Source organism: Pollachius pollachius (assembly GCF_949987615.1).
Source record: "Pollachius pollachius genome assembly, chromosome: 1".
Lineage (NCBI taxonomy): Eukaryota > Metazoa > Chordata > Actinopteri > Gadiformes > Gadidae > Pollachius > Pollachius pollachius.
This window is the reverse complement of record NC_136934.1, coordinates 47,681,119-47,702,309: the sequence shown is the minus strand read 5'-3', so window position 1 is coordinate 47,702,309 and position 21,191 is coordinate 47,681,119. Positions and strand designations below refer to the sequence as shown.

The 21,191-nt window shown below is 46.3% G+C and overlaps 1 protein-coding gene across 1 annotated transcript in view; it reads right to left on the bottom strand.

Moving 5' to 3' along the window:
* The window catches only part of dnah5 (dynein, axonemal, heavy chain 5), a gene marked incomplete at both ends in the record, with an annotated part of 137,916 nt that overhangs the window by 21,551 nt on the left and 95,174 nt on the right, over positions 1 to 21,191 (bottom strand). Inside the window, 11 exons of the mRNA XM_079758520.1 lie at positions 1,102 to 1,223; positions 2,469 to 2,659; positions 3,919 to 4,033; positions 5,104 to 5,242; positions 5,796 to 5,900; positions 8,946 to 9,128; positions 12,276 to 12,431; positions 13,358 to 13,492; positions 17,729 to 17,910; positions 18,366 to 18,501; positions 20,979 to 20,996. Coding sequence (XP_079614646.1) covers positions 1,102 to 1,223; positions 2,469 to 2,659; positions 3,919 to 4,033; positions 5,104 to 5,242; positions 5,796 to 5,900; positions 8,946 to 9,128; positions 12,276 to 12,431; positions 13,358 to 13,492; positions 17,729 to 17,910; positions 18,366 to 18,501; positions 20,979 to 20,996 — 1,482 coding nt within the window. The remainder of the gene's footprint in view (positions 1 to 1,101; positions 1,224 to 2,468; positions 2,660 to 3,918; positions 4,034 to 5,103; positions 5,243 to 5,795; positions 5,901 to 8,945; positions 9,129 to 12,275; positions 12,432 to 13,357; positions 13,493 to 17,728; positions 17,911 to 18,365; positions 18,502 to 20,978; positions 20,997 to 21,191) is intronic.

The following is a 21,191-nucleotide window of genomic DNA, read 5'->3' as shown; positions in this document are numbered from 1 at the left end:
CTAATGGCACACCATCAGTGTGTAAGTGAACATGTGCATCCTTTAAGGCCAATATTTGTTTGTGTGTGTGTGTTTGAGTGTGTGTGTCAGTGTGTGTGTGTCCGTGTGTCTATGTGTGGGGTGAGGGGGGTTGTGTGTTTATGTGCTGATATATACCGCAGTGATTGTGTGTACATGTGCATTTGTGTGTGTGTGTGTGTGTTGGTTTGAGTGTGTGTGTGTGTGTGTTTTTTTTTTTACTATGTTTGATGAAGCGAGGGCTGATGAGACCAACGTTGACATGCTCGATCTGGAGAGAAGATGGGGGGGGCAGTCGTGCTGTGTGTGTGTGTGTGTGGATGTGTTTGTGTGTGTGTGTGTGTGTGTGTGTGTGTGTGTGTGTGTGTGTGTGTGTGTGTGTGTGTGTGTGTGTGTGTGTGTGTGTGTGTGCTTTCGTCAATATCTGGATGTCTCTTTGACAGGTATGTTGCCAAAATAAATAACTCTGGGGAACCAGAACCATCTTCAGAAAATGACACATCTGTCACAGCATCAGCCGGTGCTTATGATAGGTAATCTATGATGTATTCATGTGTGTGTGGCTATGTATGTGCGTCTGTGTACGTGCGGTTGGGTATGTGCGTCCGTGTATGTGCGGCTTTGTGCGTGCGGCTGTGTACGCGTGCATGTGTGCACGTGCATGCTTATCTACTGTCTGTGTGCAACTCCAAGTGTTTGTGAGCATTCTTGTTACAGATTTGGCATACTTGGTGTGTGTGTGTGTATGTGTGTGTGTGTGTGTCTGTGTGTGTGTCTATGTGTGCGTGTGTGTCTGTGTGTGCGTGTGTGTCTGTGTGTGTTGGCCTGTATGTGTGCTTGAGTGTGGGTGTGTGTGTGTGTGTGTGTGTGTCTGTGTGTGTCTGTGTGTGTGTCTGTCTCTGTGTGTGTATATGTGTATGTGTGTGTGCGCGTGTGTGTGTTGGTCTGATTGTGTGCTTGAGGTTGTGTGTGTGTGTGTGTGTGTGTGTGTGTGTGTGTGTGCACGTTGGTGTGTGCGTGCGTGCGTGTGTGTGTGTGTATGCGTGCGCGTCTATGTGTGTATGTTTGTGTGTGTGTGTGTACCTGGTCCAGTATGTCAGAGAACTGCCACAGCTTGCCAAGCTCCACCAGGTTGAGCCAGGTCATGTCCAGGATCCACTTGGCTGCTTTGGTCGGACACGCCTTCAGGTCCAGAGATGCACCTCCTAGATGGACACACACACAGACACACACACACACACACACACACACACAGCCACACAAACATACCAATATATTATCAGAGAGAAAGAAAAATAAAAATAAAAAGATAAATGAATAAATTCATCACAAACAAACAGGGTTAATATTTTTTGTCTGTAATCTCAATAGGGATATTGGATGACATCATATCATATGAATGTAATAAGCGCAGCACATTCATAAATGCCGTCGTTTTCTGGTTGTTTACGTGCTTCAATCTGTTGGGAATAGTCCTACGTAGCTTTAGTCCTACCGCTTAACATCCAAGTTTAACGATGAAACACGTTCAGTAGCGACGATACCTAGCACATATATCAAAAGGATGTTGAAACGTTGTAAACAACTCCCTGCACAAAGGCAGAAGCATATGCACATGCACACACCCACCCCACCACACACCCACACACGCCAGATGGCCTAGCTGCGTGCATTAGCGGCGGGCTCATAGCGGTGCAGTTTGCGTGCGCACGCTTGCCAAACGCACCGGCCCTCCTCTCCGCTGCTCAGCTGCCACCGTGCTCCTGTGAACCGCAACCCACGGGGCGGCAAACTGTTGCTGAGGAGCTCCGGAGTCCTCCGTGCACGCACAGCTCAGAGTGCGGCTGCCAGTCAGAGAACGCTCCCCGTCGGCTTTCATTAAATAACAATGAGAAAGAATCTGAATGAAAAGAATCTGAATGAAGGAACCTTCAGTGATCCACAGAGAGAGGGATGTGCTCTGAAACGATGACAACGCAACTCAGACAATTACACGGGAGAATTGATCATACGGAAAGGAATGGAAAATCCTGGAAAGGAGACTTGAGCAGTGGAACGTGCAAAACAGCAGCACTGAGGAGGAGGGGATGAATGGATGAATAGAAATTAAGTCCTTCAACCTTCAGCGAGCGACGGAAATGAGAGGCACTCGCTCAGATGCTCACAAGGCCGCTTCCATCCCGAAATGTGTGTGTATGTGTGTATATGCGTGCGTTTGCGTGTGTGTATTTGTGTGAATGTGTGCGTGCGTGCATGCACGTTTGTGTACGTGCGTGTGTGACGGTGGAGGAGGGTTGGTCTATTTTTAAGACGCTTACAAGGCCACTTCCGCCCCCAGAACACAAAATATAAAACACAGGAAGTCCTTGAAAACCTCCGGCAGAAACACAAAAGCCGCGAGTTGCCCGGGAGCGAGGACTCATCGGAAATCGAGGAGCGGGAGCGCTCACCTTTGATGAGCGTGAGGAACTCCTCGTGCTTCACCTTGCCGCTCTGCATGTCGATCTTGAGCGTGAGCAGCAGGGTGAACAGGAACTTGTGCGCCTCGTACAGCCCCCGCGCAGCGTAGCGGTACACCTCGAACGTCATGAACTCGATGATGCTCACGATGCGCTTGCTGGTGATGGGGCTCTTGGACGACCTGGTTGAGGTGGGGAGGGAGGAGACGGGTTTAAACGATGCGCTTGCTGGTGATGGGGCTCTTGGACGACCTGGTTGAGGTGGGGAGGGAGGAGACGGGTTTAAACGATGCGCTTGCTGGTGATGGGGCTCTTGGACGACCTGGTTGAGGTGGGGAGGGAGGAGACGGGTTTAAACGATGCGCTTGCTGGTGATGGGGCTCACGGACGACCTGGTTGAGGTGGGGAGGGAGGAGGTGGGTTTAAACGATGCGCTTGCTGGTGATGGGGCTCTTGGACGACCTGGTTGAGGTGGGGAGGGAGGAGGTGGGTTTAAACGATGCGCTTGCTGGTGATGGGGCTCTTGGACGACCTGGTTGAGGTCGGGAGGGAGGAGGTGGGTTTAAACGATGCGCTTGCTGGTGATGGGGCTCTCGGACGACCTGGTTGAGGTGGGGAGGGAGGAGGTGGGTTTAAATAAGGGAGGTCAGTAGAAACGGGTCTCAGGGTTATAGGGACAGGGGGATGGTCCACCCCACCCCCCACTTAGAGTGCATGCTGCATTATCCAAGCCGTGGAACGTCATGTGCACTGAATGTATGGCCTCAGGACTGGAACAGTGGCCTGTGGCAGGTAGGGCTGTGCAATTAATCGAAATCTAGGGGTCAGAACTCTCCAATCTAAAATAATTGAGTATAAACTTTTTTTTTGATGTTTTTTTTAGATGTTTTATAGAAATCGCAGAACAAATGGGTACATATTTGGAAATTTCTAAGTTCTCAGTCACAAACAGTTTTTCGGGAGAGAAAAGCTGAATAAATATATTTTTTTCCTTAATCGAGCAGCCCTAGCGGCGGGTAGCTAATGGACGTAGAGGACTGAGGTTTGGGTTGTGGGGGTTGTGGGGGGTGTCACGGGGAACAGGAGCTCTTTGGTACGAGGGGCCGATACACAATCTCACCCCGAGGTCTAACGACACCTGGAACATCGCTCATGGATGTACGAGGAATACTCTAGTGGTTCTCAGATCAAGGCGGCACGGGTTAAAACATGCGGTTTGCAGGAATGGCGACGTCGGGTCAATTTCATGGAGCATCCTGTCGACCAACCCCAAATTGTAGTGGAGCTTTTATTTTCCAACACACTTATTCATACATTTCCGAAGAGTAGAGAAGCCCAGTGGGATGCTACACTGATTCTATTGTTCCAAAGTCTGCAGTAGAGTCCACAGAACCAAGCATTCAAGCCAAGCTTACTGCTCATAACTGCTAATAGCTCTCACCGGGCCAGGGAAAGGTCGAAGAGTCCCAGGAACTGTCTGAGGGACGTCTGGTACATGACGTTCACCACACTCATCTCTGTGATCAGGAAGTACAGGATGCTGCCCCTGGTGGCCACTGCGGAGAGGTACACCCACACACACACGCACACACGAGCGCACACGCAAGAAGGCACACACACGACCGTGCACAGAGACACACACACACACATAAATACACACAGACACACGCACACACACACAGTTAATAATCCCAATGGATATGAGTTTCACAAAACTTAGTGTGAATTAATAAACCAAATGGTATTAAGGCAGGATTTACAATGTCACGTATTTATTCTGGTTACCCAGAGAGAAAAAGGCCCCGGATAACATGATATTATCCTCGTTTTTAAGACTGCTTGAAAATGCCTTTTAGGATTCATTTAAATATTCCCCAGTCATTTAGTGCAGAATAAAAAACAACTTTTTCCAAAGACATGAGAATATATTTGGCAATAGGCTGTGACACAGGAAGTCTTGAAACTGTCCTATGAATAAATCAAGTCTTGTTGCTAAGCACCCGCCTTTCCGAAGTACTTCAGAGCAGAGGGGGGGGGGGGGGGGGGGCATAAATGTTAATCCATAATCAAAAAAGCTACACATTCTTCTTATCATTCTCATTGTTATGCACAGTAGGAGTAGAGAACCGGATCCAGAAATCAAGAACCGGATCCATTGTATTCAACCAATGAGGACACATGAAAATATAGCCCTCTGAAAACAAGTCCAAGACAGGCCATTGCAATCCAATTGGTCGTAGTACCCAGGATCCGCTTCAGGATTTCTGGACCCACTGACATGTTGTTAACAGGGTTAGGCAGGAGTGAAAGCCCCTTATCAGTCTGAGACTAATAACTAATTCTTAAGAGGCTAAGCGGGCAGCATACTTCAGAAGAAGCTAATTTAGGGCTGGCCCAGACCGAAGAAGTCCTTTGCAGACAAACTTTCCTTACACTTTAAGTGGTTTTGTTTCGGTCTCTGAACCTCTGTAAGTTAAGGACACTTGGGTCTCAATGGAGACAAGGAGTTCCAAAATGAACCCCACCAGCATTTCTTTTCTGACTTATAGCGCACAATGTCTGCATCACTCTACTGCTTCTCCACAGGAAGCATGCCGACGGCTGAGTATAGCGTCAGAGGTCCTACCGGGTCGGTACTCCTCCCTGGCGGTGTTGATCTGGATCTCCGTCTCCGCGGCGATCTGCAGCTTCTGGGTCACCTCCTCGGCCGTGCGCTTGGTGTTCCCCAGGACCAAGATCAGGCTCTCGTCGTCCACCAGCGACCCCTAGGGTTACGAATTTACACAGGACCAAGTAAGGTGATGAGAACATTTGGCCTGGTTGGTCGTGCGTGAGCGACTTTCTGTCAATGAGTCTTTTAATCCCTTCGGAATGTTTGACAGACTTATTGACCCAAAGTCGCTAAGGCACGATACGTCTTGAATTTTGGGGAACCAAAGGCACGCTGATGCAAAGAGTACCACCAAAGCTGTCCGTAGCGGCGTTTATCGGTGAGTTTATAGCTGTTAAACACAATCAGATAAGAGCTATGTGCTCGTGAACAGGGCACTCAAATGAGGGAATGGTGAATGCACACAATACACTGACCAAATGCTAATGCTAACGTCATCTTCATGGCTGGCGGCGAGACTCTCTTAGGGTCCTCCTTTACTCTAGGGCGTGGCCTGCATGATAAGCCATCGCAGATAGAATGACGTTGTTGTTGCTGTTGTTATTTAGGTTCAGCATCTTGCCCTCTTCTGCTCTTTTTTTGAATCGCACCGACAACACCTTCAGCCAACCACACGACTGGCATTTGAGGAAGTGTGGATCCCTTGCCTGCGTGCTGGTCAGCCTGTGGAGCAGATTATCCTCCAGTTCCTTCATCCTCCTCTTATTGGACGTCACATCCTCCAGGAGGTCCGTCCTCTCCTTCTCCAGCTCCTGGGGTCACACAAACAACACACAAACAACACACAAACAACAAGCCAGCAGTGAGCGAGCGTTCCGCTTTTACATCAAATACGAGAATTGTTTATTAAAGTAGAAAAAAAGGTGCTGCAAAAAAACCAATAGTGACTCATGGCGGATTTGCTGCAGAAAGCGAAAACCAGTGGATTAATCGAATCATGCTCACACACACACACACACACCGTACAAACACACACACAAACATGCACACATAAACACAATCGCTGCGGTAGATATCGCCACACACACACACACACGCGCGCACACACACAGCACACACGCTGTATACACACAAACAGACACACACACAAATGCACATGTACACACAATCGCTGAGGTAGATATCAACACATACACACACACACACACCGTACACACACTGCACACACACACGCACACACATACAAATGCACATGTACACACAATCGCTGCGGTAGATATCAACACATACACACACAGGCACACAGCTGGGATTTGTGTTCATCAACGGGGTGATGGAGCGTGACAAAGGGTGACACACGGCGGTGATTGACGCGGTTCCGCTGTCTCTCCCGGGACACGGCGGCGGTTCAAGGATCAGCGCACCTGAACACCCCCACGCACACCGACGGCTAATAGAACCCGGCCTGGTTTTGTTCTAACTCCAATCTGCTGTTATTGTTATTATCATTATGTATGCGTTTTCCTCGCTCCCGTTCACTCTCTGAAAACCTTAATCTAAAGTGGCTCTGCACAACAAAGGCTGACTCACTGCCTGATACAGAGAACAGCGGTGAACATGGCTGCCACAGCCGCTGGCCCCTGCCCCGGCCACGGCCGCTCCGTTCGACCGCTGCCTTGAAAGATAGCGCGGCGGCGGGCGGTAAACAAAGCTCTGGGTTAACCATCCTCACATGGACTTCCTGTTGGCAGAGGCCAATGCAGTCTAAAGACCAAAGCCGCTCACTGAGCGAAGGTGGAGCAGAAGAAGAGCATGAGGTGCTAATCTCCACGTCCAGCAGAGAAACGCAAAGAGGGGCTGCTGCGGCTGATGCCCGCGTTCCTTCTGTCATTCAATTCGTTTATTGTGTTTGGATTCTGACATAACAATTAAAGTATTAACATTTACGTGATTAAACATTCCACCAAGGACAACAAAGGAAAGGTAAGCGTGCGCGAAAAGCGCTGACACAAATCTGTATTATTCCCCCTAGGAATTACTTTATAGTTAATTAACAATCAAAAATAATACACAGTCCCACATAAATGAGTCACTGCGTATGTGTGAACCATGACATGCCCTGGACACACACGCACCAATTCACTTATTTTTTAAGCCATCTTGTCCACTACATTCTCTTGTGGCCCGAAGCACAGCTGAACTCCGACGTGAACTACATCGTCCGAAGATACCCTGTGTGTATGAGCTTTCATGTGTTATTGCTTGAGGACCACTTTGAGACCAGTGGCCAGTTTGACTCTCGATTCGCCGTCTTGCTAGGTTAACTATTCAATGTTTAATTTAACCCCCTAACTGCACAGCAGGGCTGGCTGTCAGCGGCTTAAACACATATCTGAGGCCTGCCAACACAATTCACCTATCTTCAGAGGAATCGCGGAAATACAAAACTGATAGTTCATCTCGGAGACACCCCTCAGCCCTATACATCACATCTTATCTCCAAATGCACCCTTATTGGTTCAAGCCGTCGCAAATGATGCCCCTATCTTGAGTAATCGCCCTCGACAGGTCTCTCAATCGACAGAAATGTCCATTTGTTAGATGAAAAGCCCTTGGATGGGGAGGTACTAATCAGTGGATCATGCACTTTGCCGCAAGCCATTTTCGTTTATGTGTCAGGTACTGTCTCGTGCAATCTTCAACCAAACCATCTTCAGCCGATTCATAACGATAACCCTTTCTGACGTAATATGCAATCGAGCCATTAAGGAAAAAAAACAATCCTTCACGAAACCGATTCTAATATAATGCCTATTCATAAATCAGAGCTTGTCATGCTTTAATAGATGGCTGTGACCTGTTATCATCCCCAATTAAATATGGAGACGGTGTCTCTCTTGGTAGCGCACGGAATTCGTATTAATAATAACGATCTTAGAGACTAGGATTATGAGACTGTATACGTTTTTTATTATTTTTTATCAAACACTACCTGTTACTCTTTGCTCTTTCTTGCTGTTTTCATTTTCTAAATTTTAAGGAAAGGTTTGTGTTTATCCTCGCTTCTTTCCGAGGTCTCTATTTTCCTTAGCTTTGGTGCTGATATGAATTCAAGGTAACCGCTAAGATGATGTGGAGGGTCAGAGTCACGGGGAGTTGGTCGCCTTTCTTTTGTAAACCTACGAGAATCAACAAACCAACCCATTGTTTATCTTGGTCTTTCTCCCCCTCATTCTACTCCATTCGCTGCAGGGAGTACATTCTGTTGTGCAGGCGTTTTCCTCCGACACTACCCATTTCTCAGGAGACGTTTATTCACACAAGACATCCATTGAAACGGTCAACTCACCGTTATCGATGCTTCACAGCCCAGACTATGTCCGTGGACCATTTAACACAAAAAAAACAGTTCTACCAATTTAGAAAAGTAAAGAAAACGATCCGTTCCAGGCTGACATTCGCCTTCGAGGAAATTGAAGCGTGGTGATTTTAGGAAGTATAGACCAAGCCATCGCCATCGTCATTGGACCGCCTTTCACTGATCATTACTGCATCGTTTCCCTGTCTAAGGCCCCAGCGTCTTATCACGCCATTTGGCTCAGGAGGTACAGCGGGTCGACTTGTAACCTGAAGGTCGCTAGTTCGATCCCCGGCTCCTCCTAGCTGAGCGTCGAGGTGTCCCCTGAGCAAGACACATCACCCTGACTGCTCCCGACGAGCTGGCTGTCGCCTTGCGTGGCTGACTCCGCTGTCGGTGTACAAATGTGTGCATGAACGGGTGAACGGTCGCAATATTGTAAAGCGCTTCAAGTGGCCACTGGCTTGAAAATGCAGCCCATTTATCCCTCTGACGCTACCTGTTTCTCGGTGAGGATGACCCGGCCCAGCAGTTGCTCTTCCAGGCCCCGCATGGTGACGGTGAAGTCGATGATGGTGGTACGTGCGCTGATCTCCGGCGTGTAGGCGGGGTTGGGCAGCTTGGTGGTCATGTAGAGCCGGAAGCCCCGCATCACGTCCACCTCCTTGTCCCCCACCTTCACCTGCGAGGGGGGGGGGGGGGGGCGGAGGAGAGGGAGGAGGAGTTAGGAGGAGGAGGAGTTAGGAGGTGGAGGTCGAGGAGTTAGGAGGAGGAGTTAGAGGTGGAGGAGTTAGGAGGAAGAGGAGGAGGAGTTAGGAGGTGGAGGAGGAGTTAGGAGGAGGAGGAGTTAGGAGGTGGGGGAGAAGATGGAGGAGGTGTAGGAGTTAGGAGGTGGAGGAGGAGTTAGGAGGAGGAGGAGTTAGGAGGTGGAGGAGAAGATGGAGGAGGTGTAGGAGTTAGGAGGTGGAGGAGTTAGGAGGAGGAGGAGTTAGGAGGAGGAGGAGGAGTTAGGAGGTGTAGGAGTTAGGAGGTGGAGGTGAGGAGTTAGGAGGTGGAGGAGTTAGGAGGTGGAGGTGGAGGAGTTAGGAGGTGGAGGTGGAGGAGTTAGGAGGTGGAGGTGAGGAGTTAGGAGGTGAGGAGTTAGGAGGTGGAGGAGTTAGGAGGTGGAGGTGTAGGAATTAGGAGGTGAGGAGTTAGGAGGTGGAGGTGTAGGAGTTAGGAGGTGAGGAGTTAGGAGGTGAGGAGTTAAGAGGTGTAGGAGTTAGGAGGTGGAGGAGGAGAGTTATGTGTTGTTATGTCAGCTGCGGCATAATACGTTTTGAAGTCATATCTTTAAGGAGTAATATCTTTCATATACTGTGCAATATATTGTACAATGTCGCCCTGACAAGGACATGGCTCATTGTTGCACGTCTGTAAGCAATGTGCGGCTGCAAGACCTAGATTTAGGAATACATGTTAAACTACCATGTGATGTCAAGCAGACAAAGAGCATTGCAACATGAAAAGGCTAATTGTGTGTGTGTGTGTGTATGTGTGTGTGTGTGTGTGTGTGTGTGTGTGTGTGTGTGTGTGTGTGTGTGTGTGTGTGTGTGTGTGTGTGTGTGTGTGTGTGTGTGTGTGTGTGTGTGTGTATGTTTGTGTGTGTGTGTGTGTGTGTGTGTGTGTGTGTGTGTGTGTGTGTGTGTGTGTGTGTGTGCACATATGTGTGTGTGTGTGTGTGTGTGTGTGTGTGTGTGTGTGTGTGTGTGTATGTTTTGTGTGTGAGCACATGCGTGTGTTTCACGTGTCTGTGTTTTGGCTCTAGGCGACGCTCCATCACCGGTAGTGGTATATAATTATCTTTCATGTTCCCCGTCCCCAGAGCTCTCTACAGAGGCTCTCATTTACTCCTCAACACGGCAGGGATATTTAAAGAATAAGGACCTCATCTTGGTGAGGGAGACAGACGCAGCGGGAGAGAGACAGAGAGGGCCAGCAGAGAGAGATAGAGCGAGAGAGAGAGAGAGAGAGAGAGAGAGAGAGAGAGAGAGAGAGAGGAGAGAGAGACAGAGACACAGAGACAGAGCTGGACAGCAGAGAGAGAGCGAGAGAGAGAGAGAGAGAGAGAGAGAGCGAGAGAGAGAGAGAGAGAGAGAGAGAGAGAGAGAGAGAGGAGAGAGAGACAGAGACACAGAGACAGAGCTGGACAGCAGAGAGAGAGCAAGAGAGAGAGAAGGCTGGAGGCTCTCCAGTGATTAGTGTTGGTGTTTGTGTCTGGACAGAACACATGCTAACTAGTGCTCACCACAGAATGCCAAAGACTCTGGAGTGATATCGTCCTCCCAGATTGTGCCATTCTGCTGTGTGTGTGTGTGTGTACGTGCGTGTGTGTATATATATACAAGGGAGTGAGCTGCTGCAGCTGAATAAGTGGCATCAGCATGGGCTCGAAGTGGAGAGGCGATAATGAGAGACAAACAAATGCCTCTGGACACGAGAAGCTGCTCCATCTCCCATCTCCCTCACTTTCAAACGGCTCTCTCTCCCCCCTGCCTGCCAGGGCTTTGTGGTGGTAATAGTGCTGCTATTTGTGTGCGGATGTGGCAGTCTGTATGTGTGTACATCTCATTCAGTACCATAAATATGTTCATCAACTTAATAAATATAAGTATCATTTTAACGTGGTTTAAAGCTTGATTAAACTAAAGTTAAATTCAATGTTTGAAAAATGAAATGAAATCTAAGGCCGTTGTGACGCCAGTGTCAGTGAATGCACTGACTAAAGTCAAATAGAGAGCATTCATGAGGATTCCAAGTCATCTAACAGCGTGTACATAATGCATTCAGGCCAGCCCTTGTTGGGGAGAGAAGAGTCCATATTTGTGACATTGGAACAGATCAAATTGGGGGAAAAACGTCTGCCTGGAAAGAGGCCAATTCCCATGCCAATCCACCTCAGATGATTTCATACAAGCAGTGATGGTTTCTGGGCTGACTCGAGCTGACACATAGACAGTGAGATGCAAGCAAAGTAAAGCCTTCTCATTTAAAACCTAAAGTCCAGTCGCTCTCAGGCCGAGCGTGCTGATGATAGAGACTGCTTGTTTATTAATGCACTTTCTGAAGTTATTCAAGAAGCAGTTTGATTAGTTATACTGTCAGCCCATTTCCCCAATGAGCCAAACAAAACCGTAGGATTTAGCTTTCGGTACTTCTGTTCACTAACTAGAATACACTCGTTTTAGATGGAGATTGTATCTCTTGCGTACAGTCATACAGAACTATTGAGACCCTGGGACTAACTGACCTTGGTTAGCACAATGATGTCCATTAGCCAGCTACAACACAACAGCCTAGAGCTCCCGGAAAAGGAGTACCTTTTGATCACGCAGAGTGATGTGAAATGCGCAGGAGTTAATAAGACGGCCTAATATACTGTAAGGCAGTGGTTGCCAACCTTGGCCTGTATTCCCACCTGCTTGCACACATCATCAAAGTCGCTTAGCTAGCGGAATTAGCGTGTGGCTACAAATGTGTCTGCGGATCCAGGACCTTTCAAAACTAGAATATATATTTTTAAAATCATAACACCTAGTAAAATAACTATATTTTTATGCAGTATATATATAAATAAATAAATATAAATATATACCCCCACGGGGTTGCCAGATATAAATACTGGGTTGGTGTATATGACAGCGTGTGCGACTGTATATGTGTGTAAATACATTGAAGAGTGCAGAAATTTGTTATATATATACACACACACTATATCAACACCACCTGTATGCATATCGGGCAAGTCCCAACCCAGGGGAAAGACCACAGGGGAATAGGACCTCCTTACCTTATAGGTGGAGCCGGTCTTGATAAAGTTCTTCTCCAGGACGTTGTCGAGGGCAGGGTCCAGCTCTTCTTCTACGTCCTCAATCAGAAGGGGACGTCCCAGGGACAAGCTGTCCTCCAGGTGGTTCCGGAAGTACTTGTGGTTCAAGGAGGTGATCTGGGAGACACCGGGGAAGAGAGGAAGAGGAAAAGGATGACTATAGCAGCCTGATTCGCTCGGTCCAATTCCTCTTTTATGCTGTTCTAATGTCGTCACCGAATCGTGGCAGTGTCTGAAATAGCCATCCATAAAACCCAGCGAGATCAGATCACGCGGTTTCATGGATGGTTGTTTAAGAGGGATTTAGAAAGTTAGATTGCAATGCTATGCTAATCTTGAGGCGAAGAGGAGAAGGTGAACGTCGCAAATCAGAAAGGCGATTGCGAAATCAGTTTTTCTCAGTCGGGGAATGTCCATGATGGGTGGCTTACAATGGGGAGTTATCATCGTACCTGTAGGATTCCTCAAATCTGCGGAAATCCCTGAACAATAGAAGGGAATGCTGGCCAGGAGGAAGAGGGAGGGAATGATTGCCGATCGGCAGAGAGTAAATGGTATTAAGACGTTGAAGGCGTTAAAAATAAAATCTAAGACCCTAGTTCCGACCGGGTTTCGAAACTTTATAATGTCGATAAACCAGGCACCGAAAATACAGACTGAAACTATTGGCAGGATTGTTAAATAGTCAATCCAAAAGTGGTCGAGAGTTGTTGTGACCTTTTTAAAATTCGTAAAACATGAGCCTTAAACAAATTAAATTAAATTCTAATCAAATTAATCAATCAAAAAATAATTAGTGTTTCGAAAACTTTGACGGCTCCAGACAGAAGGAACGTCTACTTTAAACAGCAAGGCACGACTCAATAGCCAAAGATATTAGAAACTTTGAGAGGGGTTAAGAGATGATCCCGGAGCGCTTCATTCACAGCCGTGTTGTATTCATTTTTGTTGCAGCAGAAGTAAAGCCAGTCATCCATACTGGGTGAACGGGGAGGGTCGGTCCCCCTGACGTCTGACCGATGTGAGGCGGGCGGTGGACCGACCTGCAGTTCGCTCCCGGTCTCCTTGTTCCTGATCCAGATCTTGCCCTGGGTCTGGGGGTCGATGAGGAGTGGGAAGCGGGCGGCCTTGGTGACGATGATGCCGTTCTGGATGGACAGGTCGTCGTTGGGCAGGCCCTGCAGATGGTCAGAGGCGTGCAAGGTGAACGTCCAATCATGCACAAAGAAAGGGGAATCCAGGCTAGCACATCGGGATTCATTTCAATGGATTATTACCTGCCTGAAATGATGATGGATTTATATATTTACAACTTTCAAGAACAAGAACAATAACAAATATTTATATATATATATATGTATATATATATATTACATTATTATTATATAAATATATATACACACACACACACACACACACACACACACACACACACACACACACACACACACACACACACACACACACAGGTGGGCTGTAAGGGCCAGCAATGCCTTCTCTACTGGCCGAGAGATTTTCAGAATCAGAGAGATGATCAGAATCTGGAGTGCCAGTTCGTTTTTTTTGTTTTATAATGCACAATTGCTGAGTGAGGAGAATCATTTTATTTGGTGGGCGGAAATGGCAAAAAGCGAAATTGGCAAAGCTTTTTTTCGAGAACCACCACTGGAAAAAAATAATAATTTAAAGAAATAGTGCGTGTCGACCAACCCCACACCTAGTAGCCCTGTCCCAGTAGGGGAAAGGACGTGTGGTGCACTTTCAATCAGGCATGTATGAAAGGTACGCCTGGCTTACAGCGTGGAGAGGAACATTGCAAATCATGTTGCCGGGAATGCCTGTTATTTGCAGCTGACCGATACGGTGTCTGGAGCCATGCTGGGTGTGCAAACCGAGTGCAAATTGCCAAACCGAGGCAGCAGCGATACACCAAAGCGCGGCAGGATACTCACGAGCCACAGCACGATTGACAATGTTCAGAGATACCCGAGTGGGTCAACAACTCGACAAACAAATGCCAAGGGAAGCTGGCCTCCACGAAAAAAAAGAGTCAAGGAAAACAGAGAAAGGCTGAAAAGACAGACGATCGATGGTGTATTCTTTCTAGTTGAACAAGAGCTCTCGTTAAGGGGACGCGGTGAAAGCAAGGAGTCAATAATGAGGGGTGACTATGTTAAGCTTGTTTCCTTTCTGTCCGAGCACAACACAGACCTGCATTACCACCTTTACACTAACAAAGTGTCTGCTGGGACTAACTTGGCATAATACAAAATAACCTGATTAGTGCTATCGCTGAGGTGATTGGGAGAGGAGATACAGGGAGATCAATAAAGCACCTTCTTTCATAGTTATGCTGGAGGAACCTACAGATGTGAGTCCAGCTGGCACTGATGCTCTGTTGTGTGACAGACACGGGTGCCAAGGAAAGGTTCGTATAATTTGAGGATATTCTGAGTGGCAAGCGGGCTGACGACATTGCTGCTCGTATAATCTGATTCCTGGCAAGCCTGGATTAAATTGTGGCATGATGCTTTAAGAGCGCCACGGTCTATCATTTGGACTTAATGCGGTGCAGGCTAAACTTAAGGCGAGTGCTCCTATGGCTTTATTCATTCAATAATATTCAATTTATTTAGCTGTGCACATTGACATAATATAGGACTGACTCAGGGGACACTGAAGCTGCGTTTTATTTTCCCGATCCCCTAAGTGACACAAAGCTGCTTGGCGATATTTGCCAGCGGTGTCTTCGTTGTGTGACACCAACAAGGTAGTGAATAGTTCCTGATTGGTCAGCACAGTCTTTAAGAAGATAGTCTCCCTAATGGAGTGATTTCAGCACATAATAGACCCCCATGATCAGTAAGACGAGGACTGTGCTGTTCTGATTGAAACAATGTTTCACAAATTTAGTTTTCTGCTTTCCACTAGATTTTTCGGTATTCAAATGTGCTTTCTGGAATACTGAAGAACAAATCACTCAGGGTACAATTCCGTCTCACAGGAATGGACGAGTTTTGTGACACCACTGAGAGAGAGAGGCGATGTGGGGAGGTGTATGATGTATATGCCTAGTGCAGAGGGACATTCGGACTAGGAACCAGAATCTCCAAAGTGACATTTTGGAGATATTGAGACATGCTTTTGAAAACCACGAGAAAGTCTGAAGTTTTAAACATATCCAAATGAATTCTTGGATGCGGCCTTCTCCAGCTCAACATCGCCAGAGGAGCGAGGAGACAGAGAGCAGTGGAACCTTCTTCGACTTGCCCTGGCTCAAAACAGACCTGTGATGTGCACCATGACTAATGGGCTATGCTGACCTCTTCGCTTGCCTTCAGCAGAAAGTTTATGTGGGAGCATCTGTCAACTTTATGCATTGATAGTTCGGCGGTGACCATCCCAGTATCTACAGCCTCTGCGGAGCGAACATTTTCAAACCTGAAACGCATTGAAACATATCGAGGAATAAGGCTGTGCTGGCCCGACTGTCGCCGTCTGCCTCCATGGCAGTGGAGAAGGAAGGAAAGCACAGGGATTTTCTATCTGAACTTCATTGGGCCATGTCATTGAACTATTTATAAAGAGAGAAAGGATGGACTTTGTTTTCAAAAGATGAGCAGCTTCGGTAAGTTTGATGGATTTGTATTTATCTATACTCGACGGGCCTGGCTCAACCAGGAGTCTAAAGGGGGCTTAGAATTTCTTTACTTGGTTTTATGATTTATAGCACAAAAATGAATTATTGAGAGATACAGGTATACATCACTTAGCTGATAAACAGCGTTGTTTGTCGTGAGCAGGTGCCATAGCCGTTAATAGCTATGTATTAATATTATTAATATAATTATTATATGTATTATTATTGCTTGTTTTAGATCTTTGCTGCTTTTGTGAATGATTGTTCAGATTGTGTGGCCCGTCTGTGCGTTTAGGCCCAACAGCTTGGCTGGAATCTGTTGGGATGCCTGTTGAATCCTCATTGTGTTATTTGTGTTTTACTGCATCTTTTTGCTTGCCTGGTGGTTGTGTGAGTAAATGTGACAGGTTGTTGGCTCTTGTTCGGTTGGTCGTGACATTGATTTTGGATACGAGGTGTCTATTTGTGATGATCCTGTCACATTGCGCATTAGTGGTAGACCCTTGATGGTTTCTGTCACCATGTATTCATGCCCCTCTAATTAGTGGGTTGTGAGTCTCATAGATGTTGAGCCTTGTGTTAAATCACTTTATCCCACTCGATAAAGTTTACCGTCACATGGGTAATAGGCTGGTTACATCGAATGACAATAGCCTATAGTCCTAGTGTCACTCTGAGGTTATTTGAAGGTGATTTAATAACAGCATGATAGCTATCAAAATTTAGGTGTGAAATAAATTGCCCATCACTGTAAATATAGAGAGAGAGAGAGAGAGAGAGAGAGAGAGAGAGAGAGAGAGAGAGAGAGAGAGAGAGAGAGAGAGAGAGAGAGAGAGAGAGAGAGAGAGAGAGAGAGATGTAGATCTATGTATCTAGAACTCTATGTATCTAGATATAGATATTTGATATACAGAAGGACCTTGATGTTTTCATGGTAATATGGTCCTGGGTCACAATGTTAACTTTTGTTGTTCTACTCACAGGTCTTCGAAGGCACATGCACACTGTCCCAAAGAACACCATCACCCAGCTATTGGATGTTTGCTGATTCCGACACGTTCGCCAACAAAATACAGAATCCTACAAGACCCCCGACCCCCACTGGGCATGGGACACACAGCGGCCTCAGTGCTGTTGTTTGTGGAGGCAGTGTGCAAGAGCCTTTAGTGTGACCGATTGGCTTTCTCAGGAGACTCCTGAAGGAGTGGGGAACGGTAACGCGGAACGGAGAAGCTTTGGGCCAGGAAGCTTCAAGTTATTCAGTGAAGTTCAAGAATGAGTCAACAAAATACATTCAAGATATTTTTTTGGCTTGTTTTCCTAGATTTTTTCCTAGACGCTATGCAAATTAACTTTTAATTTGCAATTAATTTGCAATTAACATACATACATTCACAAAAATACTGCGATTGTTTTAGGAGGTGGCCATGATTGGAAATCAATTGATACCCAGCAAATGCCCGACCTATACTAATTGAGATGGGCGGGGCTCTGACCTTATACTTACACTAATATTATGAGTATTATTATAGTTCTATTATAAGTGTTAATATGATATTCGTGATCGATGAGTGTTAAGCGAGCCATGAGAAAAGAACCTTCCTGGTAAAATAAAGGATTATAAATAAAAAACATAATAATTGCACCCCTGACTCAATCAAAGTGATAACTCAAAAATCACAAACGCCATATCAAACGCTATATTCAGTACGACACTAAAACGCTGACATGTGGACGGTCCGGGGGGGCTGTGTGGGACGCGGCTGGCTCTGACCTGCAGGTTCCACTCGCCCACGGTGGGCGCGTCGATGAGCAGCTCGGTGAGGTTGAGGTTGTTGGCGAACGGGATCCGGCGCTGCGTCAGCTCCTGCTGCCACTCGGCCAGCAGCAGGTTCCGGAACTCCTGGTTGAAGGGTCCGGAGTAGGACAGGAACGCCGTGGCCAGCAGCACGTCGCCTGGAAAACGGGGACAGGGAGAATGTGCCATCGCTCATGTTTACTGTATTTGTGATTTTTTTGTGATTTTATTTGTGATTTCTTCATAAATTGCAGAGTTAGATTGTTATATTTTGAGTATTATTAAAGTATTATTATTAGTGTAATTATGATATGTGTGATCGATGAGTGTTAAACAAGTCATAATTGCACCCGACTCCATCAATGTGATAGCTAAAAAATCTGTATTAAATTCTAAATAAATACATAAAATAACCTGACATGATGAAAGGCATCACACTCAGGGTATAAGATATCCTTTGAGCAGTGCAGTACAGTACTGAGCACCACAACAAAAGATTAAAATCGCAGAACACCACGCCCCAATAAAAGCCTCGCAACTACTCAAAGAAACGCACACGGTCCGCATGGCCGAACCCGAAGCGACTCGAGGTTGAACCGCGACGCTAACCCACCCACGAGGCGCTTGCTCTGGACCGCAAACTCCTTGCTCTGCTCCGTCCAGCGCAGCTTCTCCCCGGCCAGGCCGCTGATCAGGCTGGAAGCCGTCTGCATCTTCCGCCGGCACCGGTCTGCGTCCTCCAACAGTGTCTGCGGAGAGACGTCACCGACCATCCCAGGTTACTCTGTGTGGAAGGAATAGCATCCAGGACACAGGCCAGGGAGCTGTGTCTGTCCTTGGTTCCCCATCCAAGCGGAGCAGGTTACTTTTGTCTTTTCTACATCTCCACACACACACGCACACACACACACACACACACACACACACACACACACACACACACACAAAGAATACTGACCCAAAATTACAAGTCAAAGGTGACCTGGACTGGAGTTTCAAGATCTCTTACAAACAGCTGCACTATATAACTGCTATATAACTGACACCCTACCAATACTTACGATGCTACCTACAACATCGTGAGTATGTAGGTCATGTATGCACACTGGACAATAGCGAACTACAGAACAGAGCGTCCTCAGGTCAGTTTTGACCTTAGGACGCGAAGAACAATTTGGACTAGGATTGAGAGGCTGCTGGACATGGATGTTCAGCAGGCCAGGAGGATGAGGATAAAGAGAACACAACTCCTGCGACTGCTGGACCAAAGGTTCAAGCAGGAACGCCCCAAGGCCACTAATGCGTCTAGCGGGAAATTATGAGGATGATGACGACACACGTCTGCTTTTGTTTGATCACTCCGTCGCCTTGATCTTTTCACAGCCTTCTTCAATTGTGTCCAATCTCAGGCCTATCTTTTCCTAAGTTAATTAAACTTGTTTTCTTTTCTTTTAGGGACGATCAGATTGCTTTAAAGCTAATCAGGCTCACAACAGGGTTCCAGAGGGCTGTACACTTTTCGGGGGCGGTGGAGCTGAATTGCAGAATGTAGCCCACGAAAAACCACTGATGGCTCTTATTGGTTTTGGCGGCTTCGGGAAGACGATAATGAGGCCATATTGAGCGTTTAGCCACGGAGATGAAAGCCTAAGTCATTCTGATGGTTGTGCTCGGCTAGGAACATCTACAGGCCATTTAACTTGCTGTCTCTTTAGCCAAGCAGAAAACGTACAAAGGGATGCATTGCTGCAGGCAGACTCCCTCCTTGATGGAGACTAGCGTCAAACAGGTTCTTTAGTTAAGGGAAGAACCTAAAGCCATTGTGACTGAACCATAACGGGGATTGCATACTGGTTTAATGACACAGAATTGTTGAGAAAATGTGTATAATTGTAATGCTTAATTTACAATAAGGGTACTCTAATTAACCATTAATTACCATTAGTTTATGCAGTAATAAGCATTTACTTAGTTAATTTGGAGTTAACTAATCGTATGGTAATTATTTAATGGTCTTCATGTAAACTAAGATATAATTGTATCCAACCCTAACCACCCAACCTATTCCTACCCCAATCTGAACCCGAATCACTGAGACCATGCTATAAAATAATGCTTATTAATGTGTTAACTCATGTTTATTACTGGTTAATGAACGTACCTGTATCGTCAAGCGTTAATCATTCCAGATAACCTTTCCTACACAGTATCTATCCACAGTCAGAAAACATCAACATAATCTACTCGCAAACTGAAGGTCTTCTTCTTCTATCTACTTATCAATGCCAAAATAGAGAATTTAGTGGAAAAACACAATGACTAACTTATCAATAATCGATTGATGTAAGTGTCTGACCCCCTTATGTTTGCATTAAAAATAACATTACTAAAAGTGGGCCTGGAAATTGAAAGAAAAACCTGGAAATCATTACATGATAATGATAATGAAAAATGATGATGCACGGTTCAAATCTTGATTAAAGCAGAATCTTCTTTTACCTCCTGGATAGTTTCCACTAATTTACACATAAGGTCAGCTTAAATTTGTATCTTATATCACATATATATATTCTGAAAGAACGGTAAGGGAGGTCATCTGAATTAAATTAATCCATTAATAATAAAATGAATTAAAATGACTACAAAGTACTACAAAAGGTATACAAAAACAAGGTTGTGCCTCCTTTCTCTTTCTCTCTCTCTCCCCCCTCTTTCATAACCAATACATAATCCAACTACGCTCATCTGTTTCATCCACGTCCTCTGTCCGTCCGTGTTTTGTTATTAAATACTCCGTCTCTATCGTTCCGACACTTCTTTGTGCACACAGTCCATGTGCACAGTTTCACACAGTTTCACAACGTTGTTGACCTATGATATCTGTCATGGAGCGATCATGAAACACGTCTAAACAGCGTGTTTAACGTTAAATCCATACAGGTTAACTGAAACGTGACATATCGCTAAGGGCCCGGTTTCGTTTACGATTTGCTTAACTACCAAGTCGGAAAAACCTGGATGCATGGACACCTAACAACAAGAATACAATGTATTATTATAATTATAGATCATAAATGTATAAATGAGAATATATAATATCAGAATCGATATTGAGGAGGAAAAAAATTGTATCAGAACACTCTTTTAGTACACGCTCGCCCCCTGATGGCTTCCTGTCTCTCTCTCTCTGATTCTCTCTCTCTGACTCTCTCTTTCTCTCTCTCACCTGCTTCTCCATCATGGCCTGGTTTTAAATCTCCCTGACGAGTTCTCGAGTGACAGGCTTCATGTCTCTCCCTCTCTCTCTCCCTCCCTCCCTCCCCCTCTCTCCCTCCCTCCCTCCTTCCCTCCCTCTCTCTCTCCCTCTCTCTCTCCCCCCCTCCCTCCTCTCTCTCTCTCTCTCCTCCCTCCCTCCCTCTCGCTCTCTCTCTCTCCCTCC